This window comes from Eulemur rufifrons, chromosome 18, assembly GCF_041146395.1.
Source record: "Eulemur rufifrons isolate Redbay chromosome 18, OSU_ERuf_1, whole genome shotgun sequence".
Lineage (NCBI taxonomy): Eukaryota > Metazoa > Chordata > Mammalia > Primates > Lemuridae > Eulemur > Eulemur rufifrons.
In genome coordinates this window covers 61,350,926-61,377,505 of record NC_091000.1, presented here as the reverse complement: position 1 = coordinate 61,377,505, position 26,580 = coordinate 61,350,926, and the positions used below count along the sequence as shown (strand labels likewise).

At 40.4% G+C, this 26,580-nt stretch overlaps 1 protein-coding gene across 1 annotated transcript; it reads left to right on the top strand.

The window, feature by feature from the left end:
* Positions 1-10,255: 10,255 nt before the first annotated feature.
* Positions 10,256-17,147, top strand: LOC138398658 (transmembrane protein 14C). Its single transcript, XM_069493088.1, has 6 exons — positions 10,256-10,354; positions 11,411-11,481; positions 11,818-11,894; positions 12,747-12,848; positions 15,615-15,702; positions 16,670-17,147. Exons 2-6 carry the CDS (start codon positions 11,459-11,461, stop codon positions 16,722-16,724), a joined length of 345 nt encoding a protein of 114 aa, XP_069349189.1. The 5' UTR covers positions 10,256-10,354; positions 11,411-11,458; the 3' UTR covers positions 16,725-17,147.
* Positions 17,148-26,580: the final 9,433 nt, after the last annotated feature.

Sequence of the window (26,580 nt, the reverse complement as noted above, 5' to 3'; positions counted from 1 at the left end):
ACCCCTGCATAGGTATGTGAATAAAAGTCCGTCTTTTCTCCTGCTAATCTATCTTTTATCAGTTTAATTAACACGCCTCTGTGCCCCTCCCCCCAAATATTATACCATTCTAGTGGGTGGGAAGTAGTATCTCATTGTGGCTTTGATTTGCATTCCTAATGGCCAATGATGATTAGCCTCTTTTCATGTGCTTATTAGCCACCATTTTTATATCTTCTTTGGAAAAATGTTTGTCCAGAGATAGTGCCCATTTTAAAATTGGGTTGCTTGTTTTTTTACTATTGACTTGTGAGAGTTCTTTATATATTCTAGATACAGCTCACTTATCAGATACGTGATTTGCAAATATTCCTTCCATTCTGAGTTGTCTTTTCACTTTTTTGTTACTATTCATTGAAGCACAAAGTTTTTAATATTGATGAAGTCAAGTTTATTTTTTCTTATATCACTTGGTGTTTTTGGTGTCAAATCTAAGAACACTTTGCCTAACCCCAGGTCATCACGGTTTGTGCCTGTATTTTCTCCAGAGTTTTATAGTTTCAGCTATTACATTTAGGTTTATGGCTTATTTTGTGTTATTATTTGTGTATAGCTGACAAAGGAGTTTTACCTTCATTCTTTTTTCTTTTTTCTTTTCTTTTTTTTTTTTTTGAGACAGAGTCTCACTCTGTTGCCCAGGCTAGAGTGCCATGGCATCAGCCTAGCTCACAGCAACCTCAAACTCCTGGACTCAAGCGATCTTTCTGCCTCAGCCTCCCGGGTAGCTGGGACTACAGGCATGAGCCACCATGCCCGGCTAATTTTTTCTATATATTTTTTAGTTTTCCAGCTAATTTCTTTCTATTTTTAGTAGAGACGGGGTCTCACTCTTGCTTAGGCTGGTCTCGAACTCCTGAGCTCAAACAATCCACCCGCCTCAGGCTCCCAGAGAGCTGGGATTACAGGCATGAGCCACCACGCCTGGCACACCTTCATTCTTTGTCATGTGGATGTCCAGTTGTCCCAGCTTCATTTGTTGAAAATATTCTTTCCTCATAGAATTGGCTTTGGTGCCATTGTTGAAAATCATTGACTGTAAATGTGATGATTTACTACCGAATTTTCAGTTCTAATCCATTGACTTAGATGTCTGTCCTTATGCCAGTATGACACAGTCTTGTTTACTATAGATTTGTAGTAAGTTTTGAAATTGGGAAAAGTGAGTCCTGCAACTTTGTTCTCTGAAGGTTGTTTTAGCTATATGGTGTCCCTTGGATTTTTATGTGAATTTTAGATCAGTTTATCAATTTCTTCTGCAAAGAATTCAACTAGGATTTTGAAAGGGATTGCATTGAACCTGTAGGTCAATCTGGGGAATATAGAAATCTCAAAAATACTGTCTTCTGATCCATAAGCACAGGAAATCTTTTCATTTATTTAGGTCTTCTTTCATTTCTTTCCACAGTGTTTTTTAGTTTTTAGCTTAAAAAGTTTGTGCTTGTTTTATTAAATTTATTTTTCAGTGGTTTATTCTTTTTGATGCTATTGTAAATTGAATTGTTTTCTTAATTTCATTTTCAGATTGTTCATTGCTAGTTATACCACATATTTTAATAACATTTTATTTTCATTCAGTTCGTTGTGTTTTTTTTAATTTCCTGATGGATTTTCTTTTTGGCCCACAGATTATTTAAAAGTGTATTGTTTAGGTTCCAAGTGTTTGAGGATTTTTCTGTTATCTTTCTGTCATTGGTTTCTAATTTGATTCCATTGTTAGAGAACACATGCTGTATGATTCCAGTTCTTTTAAATTTGTTGAGACTTATGATCTATCTAGATAGATATTCTGTACACACTTGAATATGTGTCCTGCTATTGTTGAGTGGAGTGTTCTATAAATGTTGGTTAGATCCTGTTGGTTGATGGTTTTGTTGGATTTTTCTATATTCTTGCTGCCTTTGTGTCTACTTGTTCTATCATCGAGAGGAGTTGAAATCTCCAATTTCAATAGCTGTGGATTTGTCAGTTTCTCCTTTCAATTCTATCAGTTTTTGCTTAACATCTTTTGTAGCTCTGTTGGATAGATACATATTTAGGATTTTTGTCTTCTTGGTGGATTGACTCTTATGTCATGTAATGTCCCTGTCTATCTCTGGTGATTTTCTTTGCTCTGAAGTCTACCTTATCTGATATTAATATAGATCTTCCTTCCTCCCTTCCCCCCTTCTCCCCTCCTTCCTTCCTTCCCTTTTTCTCTTCCTCCCTTCCTTTCTTCCTTTATTCCCTTACTAGCTTCCCCCTCCCCTCCCCTCCCCTCCCCTCCCCTCCCCTCCCCTCCCCTCCCCTCCCCTCTCCTCTCCTCTCCTCTTTTTTTGTGACAGGGTCTCACTCTATAGCCTGAGCTAGAGTGCAGTGGCATCATCCTAGCTCACAGCAACCTCAAGCTCCTGGGCTCAAGTGATCCTCCTGCCTCAGCCTCCCAAAGTGCTAGGATTACAGTTGTGAGCCACCACACCTGGTTGATACTCCTTTCTTTTGATTTTTAGCATGATACATCTTTTTCCATTCTTTACTTTCAGCCTGCCTACATCCTTATATTTGAAGTGAGTTCCTTGTAGGCAGTACATAGTTGTGTCCTAGTCCTTAATCCATTCTCATAATCTCTGTCTTTTAATTGGTATATTTTTAGGATATTTACATTTAATGTCATTACTAATATGTTAAGATTTTTTTTGTTTTCTGTTTTTACTGTTTTTCTTTTCTCTGTTTTCTTCTGCTTTCCTGTGAGTTACTGGAACATTTTCTATAATTCCTCTTTTGCTTATTTATATGATGTTTTTGAATGTTTCTCTTTGTAGTGTTTTTTAGTGGTTGCTATAAGTATTAAATTTTGTATACATAACATCATAGTCTAGTCTTATTATTTTACCGAGTGAAATATATATAGGCCTGGGCAACATAGCAAATCCCTGTCTTTACAAAAATTAAAACAAATTACCTGAGTGTGGTGGTGCGAGCCTGTAGCCCAGCTACTCAGGAGGCTGAGGCAGGAGGATTGTTTGAGCCCAGGAGTTCAAGGTTACAGTGAGCTATGATCTTAACCACTGCACTCCAGCCTGGGCAACAGAGTGCAACCCCTTCTCATAAAAAATATAATAAATCTTTTTTTTAAAAATGAGATAAAATCTGTGATAGAGCTTGGTATTGTTATAAAAGGTGAGCCTATCTTTGAGAGGGGTTGAATAGAAACTTGTGGATTTTTAGTTAAGGTAATACAACTTGGAATCTCCACGGTGTCGAATGGTGTCCAATTTGCTACCATAACTTCTCTGTGGTTTCTTTGCAGCTTGGAACTTTGACTTCTTTCCTGGTGCATAGAAGTGAGTTGCACCTTCTATTTGGTTAAAGTTTATTTAGAGGATACTTTGGTACCGGATTTCTAGAATCTCGGTTCTCTCAGCCACAATTATATCCCTAGTGGCAAAGAGGGGTGGTGCTATGTTTTGAATGTATACCCCAAAGTTCAGTTATTGGAAACAATCCCCAGTTCAACGGTGTTGAGAGGTGGGGCCTTCAAGAGGTGATTAGGTCGTAAGGGCTCCACCCTCATGAGTAGATTAATTCCATTTTCACTGGAGTATTATCTCAGGAGTCTTGCCGTGGGATTTTGGATTTCTAATAAAAGGATGATTTTGGCCCCTTTCCCCTTTCTCCCCCGCCTGTGCTCTCTTGCCCTTCTGCCTCTTGCCATGGGATGACACAGTAAGAAGGCCCTTGCCAGATCCAAGGCCCTTCGCCTTGGACTTCCCAGCTTCCAGAACTGTAAGAAATAAACTGTTCTTTATAAAATCCTCAGTGGTAGGTATTGTTATAGCAGCACAAAATGGACTAAGACAGGTGGTCTAACTAGAAATGAGGTGTTAGTGAGAAAAGTATATGGAGTTGGTCTAAAAACAGGAATTCAAGGCTCAGAGCAAAGGGATGGTAAAGCCTTAGGAACAAGCCGCCTCTTCACCTGTTACTGTATTAGCATAGTTTCTGAGCATTAGAGAAAAAGGAAGTTGGGTGGGCAGGAAGTGGGGAAGGGAGGAAACATGAAGAAGAAAGAATTTACCCTTTTAAATATACTATTTATTGCCTGTGCATTCCTCACATGGCCTCACATACAGCTTTTGGTCTTTGAGAGACCTCAGCAACTCTGGATTACTAAAGAATAAATGTACCTTCATGCACCTGCATCACAGAATCAGGCTGCCAGGGCTGGAAGGGAGTTCATCTAGTCTAGCCCTGTCCTTTATTTAAAAAATCAAAAAACAAAAATACTTTTTGTTTTGGAATAACAAATTCCAAAGATAGTAGAGTTTCCATATACCCTTCACCCAACTTCTGCTAATGTTAACATTTTACATAACCATGGTATGATTGTCACAACTAAGAAATTAGCATTGGTACATGACTATTAATTACAGTCTATTCAGGTTTCACCAGTTATTCCATAAATGTTCTTTTCTGTCCTAGGATCCAATCCAGGTTACCACATTGCATTTAGTTGTCATGTTTCCTTAGTCTCTTTGATCTGTGGTATTTTCTCAGTTTTTCCTTGTTTTACATGACCTCGACAGTTTTTCTCTTTTTTTGAATTGTAGTTACATATATATAACAAAATTTGCCATTGTAACCATTTTTAAGTGTACAATTCAGTGGCATTAATTACCACTGTTGCAGAACAATGACCACTTTTTCATTACCGCAGACAGAAACTCTACCCATTAAGTAATAACTCCCTATCTCCCTCTCCATCCACTCTCTGGTAACCTCTGTTCTACTTTTTTTTATCTCTGGATTTTCCCATTCTGAAACATAAATGGAATCATATATTTGTCCTTTTTGTCTGGCTTATTTCACTTAGAATAATATTTTCAAGGTTTATCCATGTGGCATGTGTCAGACTTTCATTCCTATTTATGGCTGAATAATATTCCATTGTATGTATTACTAGATACCACACTTTGTCTGTTTGTTGACTGAGAAACTTGGGTTGTTTTTACTTTTTTTGTCTATTGTGAATAATGTTGCAATGAACATTGGCCTATAGATAAGTGCGTTTCTTTTCAGTTCTCTTGGAGTGGAATTGCCTGCTTCTGTAGTAGTCCTGTTTATTAGCCTTTTGAGGAACTGCCAAGCTTTTCCACAGTGGCTGCACCATTTTACCTGCCAACCAGCAATGTACAAGAATTCCAGTTTCTCCACATTCTTGCCAAAACTTGTTATTTTGTTTATTTTTAATTATGATAGCCCTCTTACTAGATAGAATGATACCTTAATGTACTTCTGATTTGCATTTCCCTAATCACTAGTGATGTTAAACGTCTTTTCATGTGCTTATTTGGCCATTTCTGTATCTTTGTTTTTTTTTTGAAATGTCTAGGTCCTTTGCCCATGTTTTACCTGGGTTGTTTGTCTTTTTGTTGTTGCGTTGTGGGAGTTCTTTATATCTTCTGAGTATTAAACCCCTATCAGATATATAATTTCCAAATATTTTCTCCCCTAGCACATGTTCTTAATGCAGTTCATCTATAAACTAAGTTCTTTTTTAACATTTCTTTACCAAGACAGCCCCATTGCCATTCCTCATGCACCTTCTAGCTATGTGGTGCATAGTTTGTCTATGAAACCTTCTCTTTTTACAATAGTAGCATGAGTAGACCAGGTTGCCCTCCAGGGTTCATGTCTAATGACAGCTCATCCCCTTCCACCTCACAAGCCTTCAGCACGTGCAAAACCTAGTTGCTTAATGTATTTGTTTCCCCCTTCTAACTAAATGTGTTTACTTTTGTTCCTGAATAAGAATGTTTCATAGTGTAATTAAGGGGCTCAGATTGCACCATCTCACTTAGACTTCAACAAAGGCAACAAGGTTTTTTTATGTGGTGCTTAAAAAAACAAGTTGGAGTATACATTTGCTTCTGAGACTGTTCAATTCTATTAAAGAAGATTAATATGTTAGTACAATACAGGGGAAAGCTTTTAGTGTGTGTTAAGTAAAAATAAGTAGTTAGCAAACAGTTTTTAAAAACATAGAATTCATAAGATGGATTAAGTAGTTAGTAAATGGAACTTATGTTAAACATGGATAGAATGGAATAGAAAGGTCCAAGATACCCAACATTCTTAGGTACTAAATATATGTGAGACATCAAAACACCAACTCTTTATGGTACATTAAATATACAAAAGGGGGCCGGGTACGGTGGCTCACGCCTGTAATCCTAGCACTCTGGGAGGCCGAGGCAGGAGGATCGCTCGAGGTCAGGAGTTTGAGATCAGCCTGAGCAAGAGCGAGACCCCGTCTCTACTAAAAATAGAAAGATGATTTGGACAGCTGCAAATATATATAGAAAAAAAAAATTAGCCGGGCATGGTGGTGCATGCCTGTAGTCCCAGCTATTCGAGAGGCTGAGGCAGGAGGATTGCATAAGCCCAGGAGGTTGAGGTTGCTGTGAGCTAGGCTGAGGCCACGGCACTCTAGCCCAGGCAACAGAGCGAGACTCTGTCTTAAAAAGAATACAAAAGGTACTAAATATTCACTGTGCACAAAATAGTGAAGTGTCCTGTCTCCAAGAAACATAATAAAAACCATGGCTGCTCCATAGGCCAACGGGCAAAGTGCAGCTGCTTGCCAGGCTTACTTGTCCCTGCATCTCTTTGATAGAACAAGCGTATGTCATTGGCTCAGGGCACCGGACCTCTGTGGGTGTCCTTACTCAAACCTCTGGTCTTCAGCACCACCATGAGCAGGAAGGAGGATGTCGCACAGAGGGTCGCGGGATTCAGCTAATATGCTTCTTCTACCAGGCTTGCACCCTCTCCTACCAGTGCTTACTCATCCCATGTCTTTCCCCTGCCTCTTTCAAATTGATTTAAACGCTGTGATTCAGGCATTTTAATGTGGTCTGTGAGCCCTTCTGCACAGTGATCTCTTAGAGAGCTTTCGTGGTTGTGTACCTCAGGCCGTTGTATTTCTGACATGACAACAGTTCATGTCAACATATAGATAGAATTCATTTGGGGTCAGGTTGATTTTGTTTCCCTTTTCCTTGTAGGAATATGTAGTCTGCACTAGTCTCAACCAAGTGTGTTGAACTATAGTTTCCTATTTACGTGGAAGCAGATTTTCATCACATATTCGCTCCTTCCTGATACTTAGAATGCCCCATATACCACCTCCATCTCATCCGCTTCAGCATTTATTCCACAGCCAGCTACCATCTTAGACTCTGGGGGCTGAAAGGAAAAGCACGATCCCTTCCCAAAGGACAAAAACCTTAGTAAATACATTAATGTATTAAATGCAATGGTCTGGGTAGTCAGAGGCAGCCTGTCTAATGACTCTAATAAAAGATGACATTGAGCTTTTGGACAAGGATAAAAAGGGCATTTATGGCTGAGGATACATGATGCTTTCAGCTAAAAAAGACTTGGTTGCAAGAACCAAGAGCAACTCTGGTTATCGGAGAGTTTAACAGAGGTCATTAGGGTAGATACATCACAAGGACACAGGTGTGTCCAAGGCCAGGGCAGGAAGAGCCAGAGACGGGATGCAGCCAGGGCAGTCTTCCTTTTGTCACTGACACTCTGCATGTTGTCTTCGTTCTTCTCTCTGCAGACCACCCCTCTCACTTCTCACTTCACATCTACTCGTCCACTCAACGAGTGTTTACTGAGCACCCATTATGTGCCAGGCACTGTGCTGAGTGCTGCGTAAATGTGCTAACTCATGGAACTGTGCTAACTCATGGAACTGACATGCTGGAGTGGGGAGGTAGATGCTATGAGTGAGTTGGTTACAGAGCATGTTAGGGGGGAAATGCACATGAGCTGCAGTTTCACATAAGATGATCAGGGAAGGCCTCACTGAGAAGTGATATTTGAGTAAAGCCTTAAGGAGATGAGAAATTGAGCCAGGAAGTTAGCTGAGGAGAGAGCAGATGAAGCAGCTCTTCAAATGCTCTGACATGCTCAAATGCTCTCCAGCCTCCAGCAAGGAGCAAGCAGTGCCAGAAGGGGGAGAAGAAGATTCTGAGGTCAGGGAGGTGGTTGTGTAGCAGGACATTGCATGAGATAAGGGAGCCGCCAAAGTGTTCTGAGCAGAGAAATAGTTTTATCAGACTTATAACAGTAGTGCTCTGGTTACTATCTTGAGAACAGACTAAAAGTGTTAGGGCAGCTCCGCCATTTACTCTCTGCCTTAGTTTCCTCCATGTGTAAAAGTAAGAGATAAACATCATTTTTGCTGCATGGTGTTGGCATGAAGATTAAATGAGTTAATACATGTAAAGCACTTCCAACAGTGTCTGACATAAACATATGCCACTGCATATACTTTTGCTAATGTGGCTCCAATATATGAGGTTTAGAAGCATGTGGCATAGATAAGGTAGGCTGAGAAAATAGATGATTGTTTTTATAATTTCATTTATTAATTTCTTGGAGAAAGGCTTATTGAATGGATGATTTTGCTTTTCAAGCAAAGCTCTAAATAGTCCCAGAGACGTAGGAATTGGTATGGTGGATATTTGGTGGACATGAATTACATTGAAACACTGCAACTTGGGATTTGTTTTTGATGTTTTTGTTCAGGGGCCTGTTAATTTGTAAAGTCAACACATTCAGGTCTCCAAAAATAATAAAATATTGCTTAAATTGAAGTGCAGTTCCTTTCTTTATGAGCTCTTCTATTGATGATCTCTGCTGGTGTGTGTGTGTGTGTGTGTGTGTACATGTGTGTGTGCAGCAGACACAATTGTGACTCAAGGCTTCTTTGTGGGGAAAAAAAAAAATCCAAAACCTATTATTAGGCTCCAGTGACCAAACGCTAAAAACTTAACATTCCCTCACATAATCTTGGTCACATCCTTTTTACACTTTTGTGGGTCAGGGTTCCTGTAATTCAGTGAGCTAGTTAACAGCTGAGCTATATCCTAAAGATGTTAATGCAAACTAGAAACACAAATCAATAATTGATTTACTCTAGGACTAACTGAAATAGAGCAGAAACCAATTTCTTTATTTTATGACATTTCAGTGGACTGTACATGCACAGAGGAGCTATGTTTTGGTTGAGGAATGACACTACAAGAGGCAGTATACTGTAGAGTTAACGATGGATGGAGGCTTTGAAGTTTGATCTTACTTCAAGTAGTAGCTCTACCAGTGACAGGGACTGTAGGTAATTTAGTTTTCTGAGGTTCAGTTTCTTCAAGCAGAAAGGGGAGGTTTGAGCTTGCACCTGTATAGGGAGGAATGAGTCCCTAAATCCATTCCCAGCTGCGTAACACAAGTCCCCTTGTTCCATTGTTCAGGAAAATCTTCCATTTAATTGGTGAGGGTCTGGAACTGCTCTGAGTTCTTAGTCATCAGCTTTGGCTGGTTAGAAGCACAGGCTTCAGTTTTGCTATCTGGAAGGTAAGTGCTACTGCAGGTGGAAAGTTTTTCTTTTAGAATAGGTATGCCCTGCAATTTGCTTTATTCACTGAAGATTATGAGATTTATCCATGTTGACTCTGGTAGAAGTTGGGGATGAAGGAGAGGGAGAAGAATGACACCAAATTTTAGTGTAGAGCAACTGAGTGAATAGTGGTTCAGGAAGTAAGGAAGAGAAGCAGCCCTGTCGTGGGAATGGAGTTAATGTCATGCTGTGGACACTCAGGATCCACGGAGGTTGGTGGGAATTATATTTATCTTGGTCTCTCACCCCCTTTAAGATGCTTCTTGAGTAACCTCACTCCCTAAAACAAACGCAAACTCTGCGGCCACCACATTCTCTGCAGGGTAGAAAGTAGTCCGTTCCTGTAACAACGTGATCGTGCTAGAGTGACAGTTCTCCCGGATGGTCCACGTCTGGTTTACACCTGGTAACCTGTCCCTTTATTAATCGGGTCTTTCAGAATCCAGTTTCAGATGCCTTCCTCCCGCATCGGTAGCCTCCACTTCCGGCCTGGCCCAGCCCACGGGCCTTGGGCAAGACCCGATTCCAACTCTGGGTTTCCGGCTTTTGGCCACGCGGGCTTTGAACTGGGACTGATGCTGGTCGGCCCTGGCCGTGCCGGGCCCGGGGACTCTGGGAAAGACTCGGGACCCCTCGCCCAAAGCTCCGCCCCTCTCCGCTCCCGGGTACGGGACGCGTGCCGCGATGCCCCGCCCCCTGGGTGCAGGGCGCGCGCTATGACTCGTCACCCCGGGCCCCGCCCCCGGCCAGTGCCCCGCCCCGGGACGCAGGGCGCGCGCCGCGCAGTTTCCGGCGGGACTTCGCTTTCTCGCCCTGCTGCTTGCGTGCCCTTGGCGGCCTGCGCAGACCTTCGGGAGCACCGTTCGGGTACTTGGGGTTTATTATTACTTTATAACAGCTTCGACTTTTAGGGATTATTTAGAAAGCCTCACTGCCGCCTGCTTTTGGTCCCGGCAACCGAAGCGGGGGCTTTAGGCCGCGTTGTAGGTGCTTTTCTCGTCGCGCATTTTCTGCTTTCATTAAAATAGGTTGTGAATTCTGGGGAACCCCTGAGCTCTTGAGGGGAGTGCTTACCGATGTTGCGTATTATTGATTAGTTTGCTGGAGATTTTGCTGCTGCTCCTCTTTAAAAGTCTCGGCACTCAATTCCTTTTCGACTTCATGCCTCTGGGCACGATCCTAAGACTTCCCCTCTCCCACCACTCCCCCTTTTATGGAAACTTAATTCTTTAAACAGAACAAAAGCGTCATGTATTGCTTTTCGTCGGATACAAGCTACTTTTCTTTAAGAAAATAGAAGTTATCTTTCCAGGGGTGCAATGTCACGTGTAACGATTACTCGGATTTCCGTGTATTTTATCCTCCTCACTCCGCCTCCTCAGTCTAACAAGAACTGTGAGTTGGATGCAGAAGTTTCTAAAAGTTTTACAAACGTTGAGTATTGAAATAATTTGATTGTTGGGGCAGGGGCGAAAAACAGCACCACTTCTCCCCTCAAAAGAGACTTTAAAATAGTTGAATTAAGGGTACAGAAGCATTTGCTTTCCAGTTGGTAATAACTTGGGTAACTGACGAAATGGTTAACACATTACGTGTATAGAGCTGGTCAGTGGATCCTGCTTAGTTTCCTTTGGGCCTGTGTTGTTAGGATTGAGGTTGTTATAAAAATGGTATCTGTTGAGTATTTACTGTGTGCCAAGCACTTTTACACATTACTCCTACTGAATGCTGACCACACCCCCAGAACATTGTACCATTGTTATCTTCGTGATACAGTGAGGGACACTGAGGCTTAAAGGGGTTGAGTACCTTGCCCTTGCTTTCTTACCTACTGAGGGCTACAGCGGGAACTTGGACCCATTTCTTTCTGACTTCTGGAGAACTGTGCTTTGAACCAGCTCTGATCGAGCCCATCCTCTGCAGGTGCAGGCCTGGTGTAGTCTCCTGTCTGGACAGAGTGAGAAGAGAACAATGCAGAAGGACACCGGCCCTCTGTAAGTGCACAGTAAATGGGAATGGAATAGCCAGGAGCTTCTTGACACCAGAGTTCTTTTCCTCAGCTGAAAGGAGTCCTAAGAGCAGGCTGCCTGGGACAGCCTGGGGGATGGAGGATCCCTGAACATGCAGGCCAGGGAACTGGACTTGAGTCCCAGCTCTGCCACTTACTAGTTGTGTGACCGTCTTCAAGTCATCCAACTTCTGTAGGCTTTACTTGCATTTGTACAGTGATAGGCTATGTCTGGAATGATGACCTTTTAAGTCCATCCTATAGTTATGTGGTTTGTTTTCAAAACATGATTGGCATTGACTTCTCACTCTTGTGTTTTCAGAGTGCCTTTGCATTGGTTTGGCTTTGGCTATGCAGCACTGGTTGCCTCTGGTGGGATCATTGGCTATGCAAAAGCAGGTACGGTTTTGAAGTCACTTAGCCTCTTAACTTCTTCGTGTTGTTTCAGTGAAGAGCGAGGGTCCCTGAAGACCAGTCTTGTTTGAGCAAATTTGCTTTAGGCCCCTGGGCTGGACTGCAGGCTTCATGGTCAGTTTTGCAGCTCCTGCACCTGCCCTTTGGTTATCTGGCTGAGCTGAGCCAGACTTTTTGTCGAATCACTTGTTTGCCTCTTTATCTAAAGATAGGCAGGGGTGGGTTGTAGAGTGTTACTATCATTAACTGCCATGCATCAGCCATGACCCCAAAGTGCCATCTCTAGGCTCTTTGAGTAGAGGAAACTCTGGTCTTCACCCACTCATGTTTAGAAGTCTCCTCGTTAGACCAGGTGGGGGTGTGTCAGTGAATGTGCTTGTTTCTACCCCCCACCCTCCACCCTGTCCTTGCCTGCCTCACCACCCCAACACACACACCAGAATTCTTATTCTCCAAATATGTTTTTTAACTGACCCTGCTTCCCTCTCCTTTTGTGATTTGCTTGAGTTCCTGGCTGTACACAGTTGCAGCCCTTGCCTGGTTAGAAGGAAGACCTAGCCACAGTGCCATCTAAGGAGAGAAGGTCTCCGTTTTTCCTTAGATGGCAGTGTCCTGCCTGTTAGAGGAGAGAGGAATGGGGTGGGAAGACCCTGACTTCTCTTTTAAGATAGCAAACTCCTGAAAACATTTTCCTGCTTGTTTACACCTTGGTTATGAGGTGTGTGGAGAGGAATTCTCTCTGCTGTTTTTCTCTGTAGAGGAGGGGAGTCAGGTGGATTCTGTTAATGAAATAAGTGTCTGACGTTACAATGTAGGCATGTGTTTGCTTCCCTCTAGGTAGTGTGCCGTCCCTGGCCGCGGGGCTCCTCTTCGGGGGTTTAGCAGGCCTGGGTTCTTACCAGCTGTCTCAGGATCCGAGGAACATTTGGGTTTTCCTAGGTACGTCTGCTGCTGTCTCCTTAGGGCAGTTAAGTATCCAGCATACTATTTACCAGAAGGCCCTGGTTTGGTGGGATGTGTCAGGTTCTTCATACTTAATGACAGTCTTACTGCTTCTGCCAAGTCCTAGGAAGTTTTAAAATGGGGGGGGGGGGACGGGGGGCGGGATTGTGCTGGTTTCTGTTTACCTTTTATGTACGTAATATGGAAGGGTTCTCATACCTGTTGAATTTACCCAGTAAAATTAGGTTTTGAGGTTGCCCAGTGAAGACTGTCTGCTTCAGCATTTCTGAAATATCACGTGTCTGGGTTAGGGTCGCATTGGTATTGCATTTTTCCTATTTGAAAATCACTTACCTCGTTAGCAGTCAGCTAAATGTGTAAGACAGAGGCCATGCCTTCAAGGAGCTTTCACCTTTATTGGGAAAGTAAGACATGGACACAAAGTGGGACTTTGTGGGACTGGAAAGGCAGCAGGGACAATGGGGGTACAGGGAAGGGAAGACCCTTTCTTATCAGGGTGGCTTCTGGCACATTTTCTTGGGCTCCACCCACGTGTCAGACGCTGGTAGGGGTGTGGTTTCTCACTGCCTCCACAGACCCACAGGGTGAGAATGAAGGCAGTGTGAGGGAGAAGCAGCGTGTTAACAGGTGGTCTATACTGGGGCTGGGAGGTGAGGTCAGCATGGCTGATGGGGGGTGTGGGCACAGAGGGAGGGCGGGTCCCAGCTCTGCCTGGTGGCTCCTTCCTCATGCTGCAGAGTGGCTGTCAGCGCACTTTCCCCATCTCTGATCCTGCTCCCCACTCTCAGCAAGTGACCTAATGCAGCCACCAGGGACTGTCTGGAGCCACCAGTCCCCGAGCCTTCCCTTGGCTTGCTTCTCTCCCAGCAAGGCCAGTGCCTCCATCTGGGCTTGGGTCTCTTCTCCCCCTTCTCCGGCGCTTTCCACCAGCAAGGACCCTGTCTCTTCCTTGTATCCCCCTTAGGTTGATCCCTCCCAGTGACTTTCAGATGGACTCATCTCTCACCCATTTTTTTTTTTAAAAGGACCTCTTGTACCCCCACGTCCTTCTTCAGTTGCTTGCCATTTCCTTCCCCTTCAGAAACTTCTCTTAAAAACCATTTGTGCTCCCTGTCTCCCTTTTCCTCTCCTCTCACATGTGGTGCCGTGTCCGTGTGTGTCTCCATTCCCGTTCTCTGTGTCTGTGGAAGTCGCTCTCCTGGAGGATGCCAGTGGCCTGGGTTGTACGAAATCCAGTGCACACTTCTCAGTCCTCATTTTACTTGGCCTGTTAGCTGTCCTCAGCACAGTTGACCAATCATTCTCCATTCTCCTGGTTTTCCTTTTTATCTTATTCTCTTTTGTTGACCCTTCTTCCTTTCTGGCCATTAAATATGTTGAAATTCTTTGGGCCTGGCTCATTTCATCTTTATACTCTCTCACTTGATAATGTCATTGAAGCCCATGCCTTTAATTACCACCAATACACACATGATTCAAATTCTCTCTCCTCCATGCTGTACTCCCATGTATATGGTTGCCCACTTGAGATCTTTGAGATGTCTCAAAGCACCTGCCTAGCCCTGACCCCATGACCTCACACACATCCCATCTTCTGTTCTCCGCGCACTCAGGTCTTGGTCGCTTTCTTCCCCCAGGCTTCCCAGTTCATCAGCAGGTCCTGGCAACACTGCCCCCAGCACCTATCCTGAGCTGTCCTCTTCTCCATCTCCACAGCCCCATCCTAGGCCCAGTTAGGCCTCTCTTGCCTGCGTTCCCGAGGAAGTTTCTTGATTGGTAGCCCTAGCGCGCTCTAGGTTCCCTGCAGTTTGTTCTCCATGGTACAGCTAGAATTATATTTTTACAATACAACTCTGCTCACATATATCTGCTTAATACCCTTTAATAGCTTCTCCTTGCTCTTAGGATGAAGACTCGATCTCTGATACGGAGTTCAAGGCCCTGTGTGGTCTGGCCCCTCTTCCTCACTAACCGTATCTTGATTTCTGTGCCACACTGGCCTTTTACTCCCTTGAATGTGCCATGCTCCCTCTCACCATGGGCTCGCAGGTACTGTTCCCTCTGCCTGGAACCGGCTTTTCCCCTTTCAGCTCATTAACTCCTGCTGTAATTCCAGATTTCAGCCCAGTCTTCTTCCTTGACTAAGCCTTGCATGATCTCCTGTATAGGTTGATCCCCCTATTGTGTTTTTTTCTGTAGCATTAATTGTACCTATAGCACAAATTGTACTTTGCTTTAATTTTGTGTGATTCTTTAAAGTCTGTCCCTTGAGACCTGAAACACTGTAAAAGGGAAGAGGCTGTTTTTGATGACCAAAACATTTTTTTATTCTCCTGCACCTACTGTAGTGCTGGACACACAGTAGGTGCTTTGATAAATATCTAATGAAGAGTGTATGGGGTAGAGGAAATCATATCTGCAAGGTGTGAAAAACTCTTACGGCATTTCTGAGAAAACTTAAGATATTGACAGCTGAAGTGTGGGTTTTGTAGAAGAAGAGTGGTGAGAGATGAGGCTGGGAGAGCGGGTGGGACCCAGGCTGTGAAGGGTCTTACTTGGCCAGTCTTTGTACTTGGACCCCTAGGATGTGGGCAGTCAGGAAGCTTCCCCTACCTGGGGAGGGAGGAATAAGTATAGGCTGAGGCCTGGGCCTGGAGAGGTAGTGGGACTTTTCCTGCTTCTGGTTTCCCTGCATAGAAAATATAATGACTTTTGACCCTTCTCTTTTGTCTTGTTCATCAGCTACATCTGGGACGTTGGCTGGCATTATGGGAATGAGATTTTACCACTCTGGAAAATTTATGCCTGCAGGTTTAATTGCAGGTGCCAGGTACTTTCCATTCCATTACTCTAAACCAGTATAGAGCTCAGTTTATTGCCCAAGATACTGTCTACATTCAAAAATTTGCTTGTTTCAGTGACCGTGATACTAGGTTCAAGTGCATCAATTAACATTATGTTCTTTATACACAAATAGGAAGGGCTGCGAAAACATTAGCTGATTTAATGTCAAAGTGGCATAAATATATCCATTCACTGGGGAAATGGCTTTGTTGTCATATTTGCTCTCTGGTCCATCCTGGCTCCTCCCTACAGTGGCAGAGGCTTTAGTTTAAAGCCATGACTGCTGTTCTTTGTGTCACTTGGGTTCCATGTTTCTTAGTTGTATGGGTATCCTTTGTTATTGGAAATTTTGCTAAAAGGGAATTTTGATGGAATCCTGTTTTCTAATTAACTATGATTAGAAAGCCTAAGCCAAATTATTATTTTTTTTTTTTAAAGTTTTTCCTTAAGTATAATAAAGGCATCCTGAAAGCAGGGGAATTTTTAAAAATCTGTTTCAGTAAAAAAATTAATGTACTTGACCTTGATCATAGTTACGATGCTGTCAAGCATGATGTTTTATACTTGAAGCAAAAGAGTCAGTGTAGACCAAGGTGAAAAGCAATAAACTGGGAGGCTGGATGGAGACCTGCTATTAATTAGCTCTGTGATGGTGGGGAGGCCTTGATGTCTCTTGCCTGCGGTTTCTTCATCTCTTCAAATACCGGCAGTTGGATTTGGAACTGCTGCTCACATATGCTATTTTAACTCCTCAGTATAAGACTGCCCACCCCTTGGCATGTTTTTTCTTTGGTTCTTCCAAGGATGGAAACTTTATCTCTGACTACTCTGCCTTGGAACCTCCCTCTCAATGCAGTTGTGAGGGACTTGCAGAGTCCTGGTCCCTTATAAAAAAAATAGTTGCCTGTTCTGTCCTTTTCCTGACATTTTTTGTTTGTGTTTCTTTTAAACAGTTTGCTGATGGTTGCCAAAGTCGGAATTAGTATGTTGAACAGACCTCATCAGTAGTAGTCACGTCCTACCTTGGACTCAAGAAGAATTAAAAATCTCTAAACTTCTACTCTTTTCAGTGTATTAAGAGAAAAAACACAGCATTTCTACATACTGTGACATTCTACTTAAAAAAAAAAAAAAAAAGACACTGAACTTGGTGGGGAGAAAAAAATTCAGTCATTACCATTACAAACCTACAGAAGTGGCAGATATATAACAGAGGAACTTAATACACTCATACAGTTTGATTCTTACATATTGATGTTACGTCTTCTTTCTGTGTCTATAAGTAAAATCTCAAGGGGTAAAATCTTACGTGTCAACATTGGGGGCCCTGAAACCTCATGCTCTGCTCAGAGGAACAGTATGAAAAAAATCTCTTACGAGATTTAGGATATCTGTTCTTTTGCTCATCTTAGAGCACAGACCTACTTTGAAATTATGTTAAATGAAATATGAATGAAAATAAAGTTTACTATAAATAATATTTTCTATAGTGTCTTCATTGCCAGCACTGTCTAGAACATAGAATGGGATGTGGATAGCAAGAAGATACAGAAAAATGAACATATTTTCTTAATATTATATTTAGAAATTACACACTTTGAATAATTTAAGGACCATGGAAAGTTACTATTTGATTATATATTGCATTGAGGATTGTTTTAAAAATGATCTGCAAAGATTTTAAGATTAGGACTGTGTACAGAATTTTTTGTTAACTAATGTGAAACTATGACTTTTCTAGAGCTTGAATCACCTAGTTTGGTCTCTACATTGGATACATTAACTGGGTACTGGTACCTTTTCACTTCACTTTTTTTTTTTTCAGCATTAAGAATTAACTCAGTCTGGGTACCCCTTGTTTTAGTTTTCTTTCCCTCTCCAAAAAGGAAAGGGTATTTGCTACATACCTTTACCCTAACTGGTATTGGTTCAGTTTAGAGTATAATTCAGGCCCTTATTTTATTAGCTTGCGTGCACACACACGGACCCTTGGCTGTTGACAAGGGTACTTGTGTTGTGATGGTATAGGCCATCCAAAGCTACCAGCCTAGCTTCCATAGATAACATTTTGAATTGCAATGTTGGCCCTGGTTTTTTCGTTTGTTGTGAAGTGTTTCCAAAGGGCACCCAAATGGGCCATCTTCAGTCCTAAAAGAGGGACCCTAGCATCAGACCCTGAATGACAATGTTCCCTGAAGGTAGGAATTAGTTTAGTAGCAAAGTAGATCCCTGTGTGACTATTTGATCCCCAGTATTCAGCTTTGAAACTTCGAAGGCTGCCCACAGATGGGTGGCAGGAGAGGTCCTCATCGCCTGGCAGCACTGATAACACCTTTGCCAAGACCCCTTCTCCCTTTCCCTGCAAAGATTCCTGAGGATTGTGCTGGGTCCTAGAAGTGCAAAGACAAACAAGTCATGGTGCTTGCCCTCCTAGGGGTCTAGTGGAGGAGGCTGACATCTAAACAGATAAAGGCGGCATAGAAGTGCCTAACAGGTAGATCCACTTTACTCTGGGGCACAAGGAAGAGTCAGGGTAGACTTCACTGAGGAAGTGATAGTTAAGCTGAGCCTTGAAGGGTGAGGAATTCGTAGACAAGGACAGGAATAAATGTTGCAGGTAGAGGGAGGAAAACAGAGCCTCAGAGGCATGAAAGTATCTGGCACAACTGGGTTAAAAAAAACACCCTTTCCTTATCTGGACATGGAGACCTAATTCTTTTTAATGGCTTTTTAATAGTATGGATGTTTACTATGTAGTTTACCATTTCCCTACTGATAACAGAAGGCTTTAAACAAGACATATTTCTCTTACAAAGAATGCTAGAATGCTGTACCAAGGAACATCAGTAAATGCTGGTCGTGCACATGCGCAAATGAGTCTTTAGGGAACATTCCTAAAAGCTGAGTCAAAGGATACGAGCATTTCAAATTGTGATTGCCTGCTGAAGAGGTTGCACTAATTTATACTTCCACCAATATTGATCAGAGATTTTCTCTGCCTTTGCTAATATTGTGTAATCAGATTTTTTCATCTTTGACTAAGTTAGGAGTCTGCAAACTTTTTCTGTAAAGGACCAGACAGTAAATATTTTAGGCTTTGCAGGCCATAGTCTCTGTCCCAACTACACAACTCTGGCGTCATAGAGCAGAAGCAGCCACAGACAGTACATCAAGGAAGGAGTGTGGCTGTGTTCCCACAAAACTATTTATGGACCCTGACATTTGAATTTCATATAATTTCCACATACCACAAAATAATAATCTTTTTTCAACCATTTAGAAATGTAAAAACCATTCCTAGCTTGCTGTCTGCACAAACAGGCAATGGGCTGTATTTGGTTCACTGACCAACCATGCCAGCCCTTGATCTACACCAAAAATGTTACTTAATGGTCCTCAGTATTTAGTTTTTGAGTTATTAAGCATCTTTTCCTATATTGATCAGCTGTATTTATCTTTTTCTGAGAGTTGCCCTTTTATATCTTTTGTCCATGTTTTTGGTTTTTGATTTTCTTATGGAGACTCTAAAAATGTTCTTTATCATATCTATTGAAGATATTTTCCTCTCTTGTCTTTTGATTTTGTTTATGGGGTTTTTTGTGTGTGTTTTGTGGAAATTAAACAGTTTTATGGAATTAAATTTATATGTTTTCTTTATGTCTTTCAGATTCTGTGTCTCCCTCAGGAAAGCATTTCACATTTCAGGATTATAAAATGAAATTCTCTTATTTTCTTTCAATACTTTTGCAGTTTTTTTTAGTTTCTACTTTTTAAATTTATTAACAAATAGTAAGTGTGCATATTTATGGGGTACAATGTGATGTTTTAATTTGCATACATTGTAGGAAGATTCAGTCAAGCTAATTAACATCCAGCACCTTGCCAACTTTTTTTTTTTTTTTGGTGGTGAGACCATTTCCATTTTTAACACTACTTTAGAATTTATTTTTTGTGTGATGGTGCAAATTAGGGATCTGATTAAATTATTTTCTCTTTAAAAAATAGCTGTTACTTCAATATTATTTATTGAATAGTATATTCCTTGTTGCTTTGAAATGCCACATTTACCATGTGCTGAATTTCTATATTTGGGATCAATGATGGGGGTTTTTAGTCTTTTCCATGGATTTATTTATCTTCTGTCCCTGTGCCAAATTGTATTAATCACTGTAGCTTTGTACTATATTTTGATATTTGGTAGAGCAAGTCTGTCATTGTTACTTTTCAGATTTTTCTTGACACAGTTGCTTTTCCAGATAAATCTAGAATTAGTCTTTTAATTTACCTGGGATCTTATGATTGCATTGAATTATAGATAAATTGAGGTGGAGAAAGCTTAAGTCATCAATCCAGGAGCATTGTATATCCCTTCATTTTAATTCAGGGTTTTTTTTTTTTAGTGTTTTAAAACATTTTAGAGCTTTGTTCATATAGTTCTTTACATTTTTAGTAAGATTATTGTGGGGTACTTTATAGCTTCCTTATTATGAATGGAAACTTTTTTCATATATTTTCTAATTAGGTATGAATGTGAAGAAAATGAATTTCTGGCATTAATGTAAATGCTTCCATCAACTCGCTCAAGCATGTTTAATTGCCTTAGGTTTTTATTAGCTGCTCTATATTTGGTCCTATGGCTTTATGTTAAAGTTAGAAGTAACAGGATGTTTGCTATCACTGGCAAAACTGAACATAGTTCTAGAGATATTAGACAAAGAAATAAATAAATGAGAGGCATAAATTAATAGAAAAGAAATTAAACACTTTTAATAGCTATATCAGCTAGATAATTATCTAGAAAATCTAAGACAATCAACTAAAAACCTGTTGGAACTTACAAAGATCCATAAAGAACAAGTTCAACACCAAAACCAATAGCTTTCTATCAACAGCCATCATTAATTCTCTCCCACACCTTGCTAATACTCAAGTCCAACCGTCACCATCTTTTACCTGATTATTTAAATAATCTAATAGGACTCCTTGTTTTCATGATTCAGCCCTGTAATTCATTCTCTGCCTGGTAGGCAGATGCATATTTCAAGTGTAATTAGATTCCTAGACTTAAAACTACTCAATGGTCTTGCTACTACATTTATATCTCCTTTAGTCTCTCTGTAACATCCTGTTCTTTTTCTTAATAGCACCTGTCACAGTTTGCAAATATACAAGTTTTTGTGTGTTTTTATTTAATGTCTGCCTCTAGAATACAGGGCAGGGAAAACAACTCTTTTGTTACTACCGGATACACTATACTTAGTACATAGTAGGCACTTTAATAAATATTTGCTGATCAATTTTTTTTTTTTTTTTTAGGGATGCTATTTTTTTAGAACAGGTAGATTTACTGAAAAATTTAGAAGACAGTACAGAGAGTCCCCACATACCTTGCACCATTTCCCCTATTAATTATCATCTTAACATTGGTATGATGGATATATTGCACTAATGAACCAATGCTGATATCATTAAAGTTAACTACAGTTCCTATTTCATTAGTTTTTAACTAATATCTTTTCCTGTTCCAGGATCTAATCTAGGTTGCCACATTACATTTAGTTGTCATGTCTCCCTTGGCTATGACTGTTTCTCAAACTTTCCTTTTTTTTTTTTTTTTTTTGGTGATTTTGAGTCTGGAGGAGTCTGCAAAATTCTACCTTCTATTAGAATTTGTCTAGTGTATTTCCCTGGGTTAGACTGCGGTGACAGGTTTTCAGGAAGAAGACCAGAGATCAGGTAGCATTCTCATCACATCCTGTCAAGGTTACATATATCAACGTAGTATTAATGTTGATGCTGACCTTGATCATCTGGCTGACGTGGTGTTTGTCAGGTTTCTCTACTGTGAAGTTACTCCTTTTCCCCCTTTCCATACCGTACTCTTCAGATGGGCGTCATTGTGCACAATGCATACGTAAGAGTCTCGAGTTACGCCCCACCTCCTTGAGGGCAGGGTGCCTACATAAATTATTAAAGAATTCTGAAGCAGGGGAGATTTGTCTCCTCTCCCTCATTCATTTCAGTATGGACTCCTAGATATTTATTTTTTGAGTTATAATACAGTACATATTAAGTTTCTTGCTCAAATTGGTGCATTTTTGGCCATTGGAAACTCTTACAGTTGGCTTCTGTGTCCTTTTGACACAGCCCATCAGTGTAGGCTTTTGTGGCTGGTTTGTGTGGGGTTTTTTGGTTTTGTTTTGTTTTTAAAATTTTCTTACTGTCTGGCACTACACGATGCTCCAGGCTCATCTTTTATGTTTTCTGCCCCAGTCCTAGAATCTCAGCCATTTCTCCAAGGAGCCCTTGTACCTTTCATTGGACAGTGGTATTAGAAACCACAATCTGGGTGCTAGGTAAAGTGGTTGCCACTGGGGTAAAATCTGCTTTTTTTAATTTCATTATTTTATACTTTTGTCTTTAATCCCTTTTTACTTTTTAACTTTTGTCTAGTTTCTTAAGCTTAAGTGCTCAAATTCACCATATTCAGTGCTGCTTGTTTATTTCGCAAATGGATCAAGTATATAATTTTTTTCTCTGAGATCTGTTTTGGCTGAATATTATAAGCTTTAATATAGAGTTATATCATTGTCTATTTCTAAAGGGTTTTTCATTTCAATTTTGATTAAGTGTTTGGAACTATATTTTTGAATTTTTAAGTAGATGGATTTTGGGAGCATGCCTTTTTATTGTTATGTTCTGGTTTTATTACACTGTGGGAAGAGAATATAGCCTACATATTTCTACATTTGAGTTTGAGATTTTCTTTGTGGCCTAATACAGGGTTAAATTTCTTGGAATGTTACATGTGTTCGAGAGGAATGTGAAGATTTTCCTTATTGGTTAAAGTTCTATGTGCTATATATTTGATGAAGTTAGTTTACTGTTATTAACTGAGTATTATTTTAGGTCTTTAGATCTGTTTTCCAAGAAAATCCTCCCACTCTGATCACGAGTATATCAGTGTCTTTCTGTGTTTATGATAAATCCTTGCTTTATATATTTATGTTGTTTTTAACATTTTAATTTGAAAATTTTGGCCAGGTGTGGTGGCTCATGCCTGTAATCCTAGCACTCTGGGAGGCTGAAGCGGGTGGATCATTTGAGCTCAGGAGTTCGAGACCAGCCTGAGCAAGAGCAAGACCCCCATCTCTACTAAAAAAAAAAAAAAAAAGAAAAGAAAAGAAAGAAATTAGCTGGACAACTAAAAATATATAGAAAAAATTAGCCAGGCATGGTGGTGCATGCCTGTAGTCCCAGCTACTCGGGAGGCTGAGGCAGGAGGATTGCTTGAGCCCAAGATTCTGAGGTTGCTGTGAGCTAGGCTGACGCCATGGCACTCTAGCCCAGGCAACAGAGACTCTGTCTCAAAAAAGAAAGAAAATTTTGAAATCTATAGAAAAGTTTCAGCGTTATTCATGAGCACCCGTATGCCCTTAACCTAGTTTCACCAACTCACCAATTGTTAACATTGGGCACATGCTCTCTCTCCCTTCTCATGCATGTGTGTACACACACGCGCGCACGAACACAGATGAAAAATCCTCAACAAAATATTAGCAAACCAAATCCAATAGTGTATAAAAAGACTCATACACCACAACCAAGTGGGATTAATCCCAGGTATGCAAGGTTGGTTCAACATTTGAAAATCAATTAATGTAACCATTACATCAACAGGCTAAAGAAGAAAAATCACATGATCACATCAATAGGTACAGAAAAAGAATTTGACAAAAATCAAAACACCCAGCAAACTAGCAATAGAGGGGAACTTTCTCAATTTGATAACATCTATAAAAAACCTACAGCTAACATCATACTTAATAGGAAGAAACTAGATGTTCTCCCCACTAAAATCAGGAACCAAGGTAAGGATATCCACTCTCACCATTCCTATTCATTATACTGGAAGTCACAGGTAATGCAGAAAAACAATAAAAAGGAGTAAAAGGTACACTATACTGATTAGGAAGGAAGAAATAAAAAATTTTGCTTGTAGATGACATGATTATAGAAAATCTGAAAGAATCAACAAAGAAACTCCTGAACTAATAAGTGATTATAGCAGGTATTAGGATATAAGGTTAATATACAAAAGTAAATTGCTTTTTTATGTACCAGCAATGAACAACTGAAATTAGAAATTAAAAGTACAATACTGGCCGGGTATGGTGGCTCACGCCGGTAACCCTAGCACTCTGGGAGGCCGAGGCAAGAGGATTGCTTGAACTCAGAAGTTTGAGACCAGCCTAAGCAAGAGTAAGACCCTGTCTCTACTAAAAATAGAAAAAATTAGCCAGCTGTCATAGCGCATGCCTGTAGTCCCAGCTACTCAGGAGGCTGAGGCAGGAGGATCACTTGAACCCAGGAGTTTGAAGTTGCATAAAGCTATGATGACACCACCACACTCTACCCGGGGCAACAGAGTTAGACTCTTGTCTCAAAAACCAAAACCAAAACAAACAAACAAACAAAAATCTAAATAAATAGAGAAATATTCTACATTCACAGATGGAAAGACACAATATTGTCAAGATGTCAGTTCTTCGCGCCTGTAATCCTAGCACTCTGGGAGGCCGAGGCGGGTGGATCTCTCGAGCAGGAGTTCAAGACCAGCCTGAGCAAGAGCGAGACCCCGTCTCTACTAAAAATAGAAATTATCTGGCCAACTAAAAATATTTATAGAAAAAATTAGCTGGGCATGGTGGCGCATGCCTGTAGTCCCAGCTATTCAGGAGGCTGAGGCAGTAGGATCGCTTACCCCGAGGAGTCTGAGGTTGCTGTGAGCTAGGCTGATGATGCCATGGCACTCACTCTAGCCTGGGCAACAAAGTGAGACTCTGTCTCAAAAAATAAAATAAAATAATAAAATAAAATGATGTCAGTTCTCCCCAGCTTGATCTAGATTCAACGAAATCTCAATCAAAATCCAAGTAAGTTATTTTGTGGATATTGACAAACTGATTCTACAGTTTATATGGAGAGGTAAAAGACCCATAATAGTCAATACAACATTGAAGGAAAGAAACAAATTAGAAGACTGACAGTACCCAACTTTAAAACTTTTATAAAGCTACAGTAAACAAGACAGTGTGGTATTAGGGAAAGAAGAGATAACTAGATCAGTGGAACAGAACAGAGGACCCAGAAATGGACCCACCTAAATACAGTCATCTTTAAACAAAGAAGCAAAGGCAATTCAATGGAGAAAGTCTTTTCAACAAATGGTGCTGGAACAAGTGGACATTGACATGGAAAAAAAAAAAAAATCAAGACACAGAACTTACACCTTGCACAAAAACTAAATTAAAATGGATCACAAATCTAAATGTAAAATGCAAAACTTATTATAAAACTAGAAGATACCATAGGAGAAAATCATAGGTGATCTTAGATATGATGATTTTTATGTACAATATCAAAAGTACTATTCATGAAAGAAAAAACTGTTAAGTTAGACTTCATTAAAACTAAAAACTTTTGCTTTTTGAAGTATACTGTCAAGAGAATAAAAAGACAAGCCACAGACTGAGAAAAAATATTTGCAAGAGACATACCTGGTAAAGGACTGTTATCCAGAATAAAAAAAGTCTTAAAACTCAACAATCAGAAAACGAACAATTAAAAAATGGGCAAAAGATATGAACAGAAACCTCACTAAAAAAGATATACAGATGGAAAATAAGCATATGAAAAGATGCTCAACATGTCATCACAGAGTTGCAAATTAAAACAACAGTGAGATACCACTACACACCTATTAGAGTGACCAAAATCTAAAACACTGGCAACACCGAACACTGGCGAGGAAGTGGAGCAACTGGATCTCTCATTCATTGTTGGGGGAATGCAAAATGGACAGCCACTTTGGAAGACAGTTTGGCAGTTTCTCACAAAACTAAATATACCCTTACCATAAAATCCAGCAATCGTGCTCCTTGGTATTTCTCCAAATGAAGTGAAAACTGACGTCCATGCAAAAATATGCACATAAATGTTTATAGCAGCTTTACTCATAATTGCCCAAACTTGGAAGCAATCAAGATGTCCTTTCTTCTGTAAGTGAATGGAAAAACAAACCGTGGAATATCCATACAATGAAATATTATTCAGCAATAAATAGAAATGAACTAACAAGCCAAGACAAGACATGGAGGAACTATAAATGCATATTGCTGAGTGAAAGAAGCCAGCCTGAAAAGTCAGCATGTGATGATTCCAACTGTAGGACATTCTACAAAAAGAGAAACTATGAAGATAGTAAAAAGATGAGTAGTTGCCAGCACTTAGGGGAGAGAAGGGTGAATAGGGGGAGCACAGAGGATTCCCAGGGCACTGAAACCATCACCAGTATGATACCATAATGGTGGATACATGTCATATATTTTGTTAAAACCCATAGAATGTATAACACAGAGAGTGAACCCTAATGTGAAATACAGACTTAATATTTTACTAAATATTACTGGTTCAACAGTTTTAACAAATGTACCACACTAATGCAAGATGTTAATAATAGGGAAAATTGGGGAGGGAGACATGAAGGGGTGTAAGAAAACTCTCTGTACTTTCTGATCAATATTTCCATATGCCTAAAACTACTTTTTTAAAAGTCTACTAATTAAAACAATAACAAAAAATAGACTTCAGGGTATAAAGTTTAAAAATGTAAAGAAAGCACACTAGTTAACTGTATTTACTTTAATATCTATTCAGAGTTTAAACATTTCCCAGCAACACAAAAGACGTTTTTAGCTTTGAGACATTAAACTGTACAAATACATATAACTGTTACCACGAGGATAAATACTCTTTAGATTTTAACATTTTTCAACATCTGAAATCTGAATAGCTGAATCTT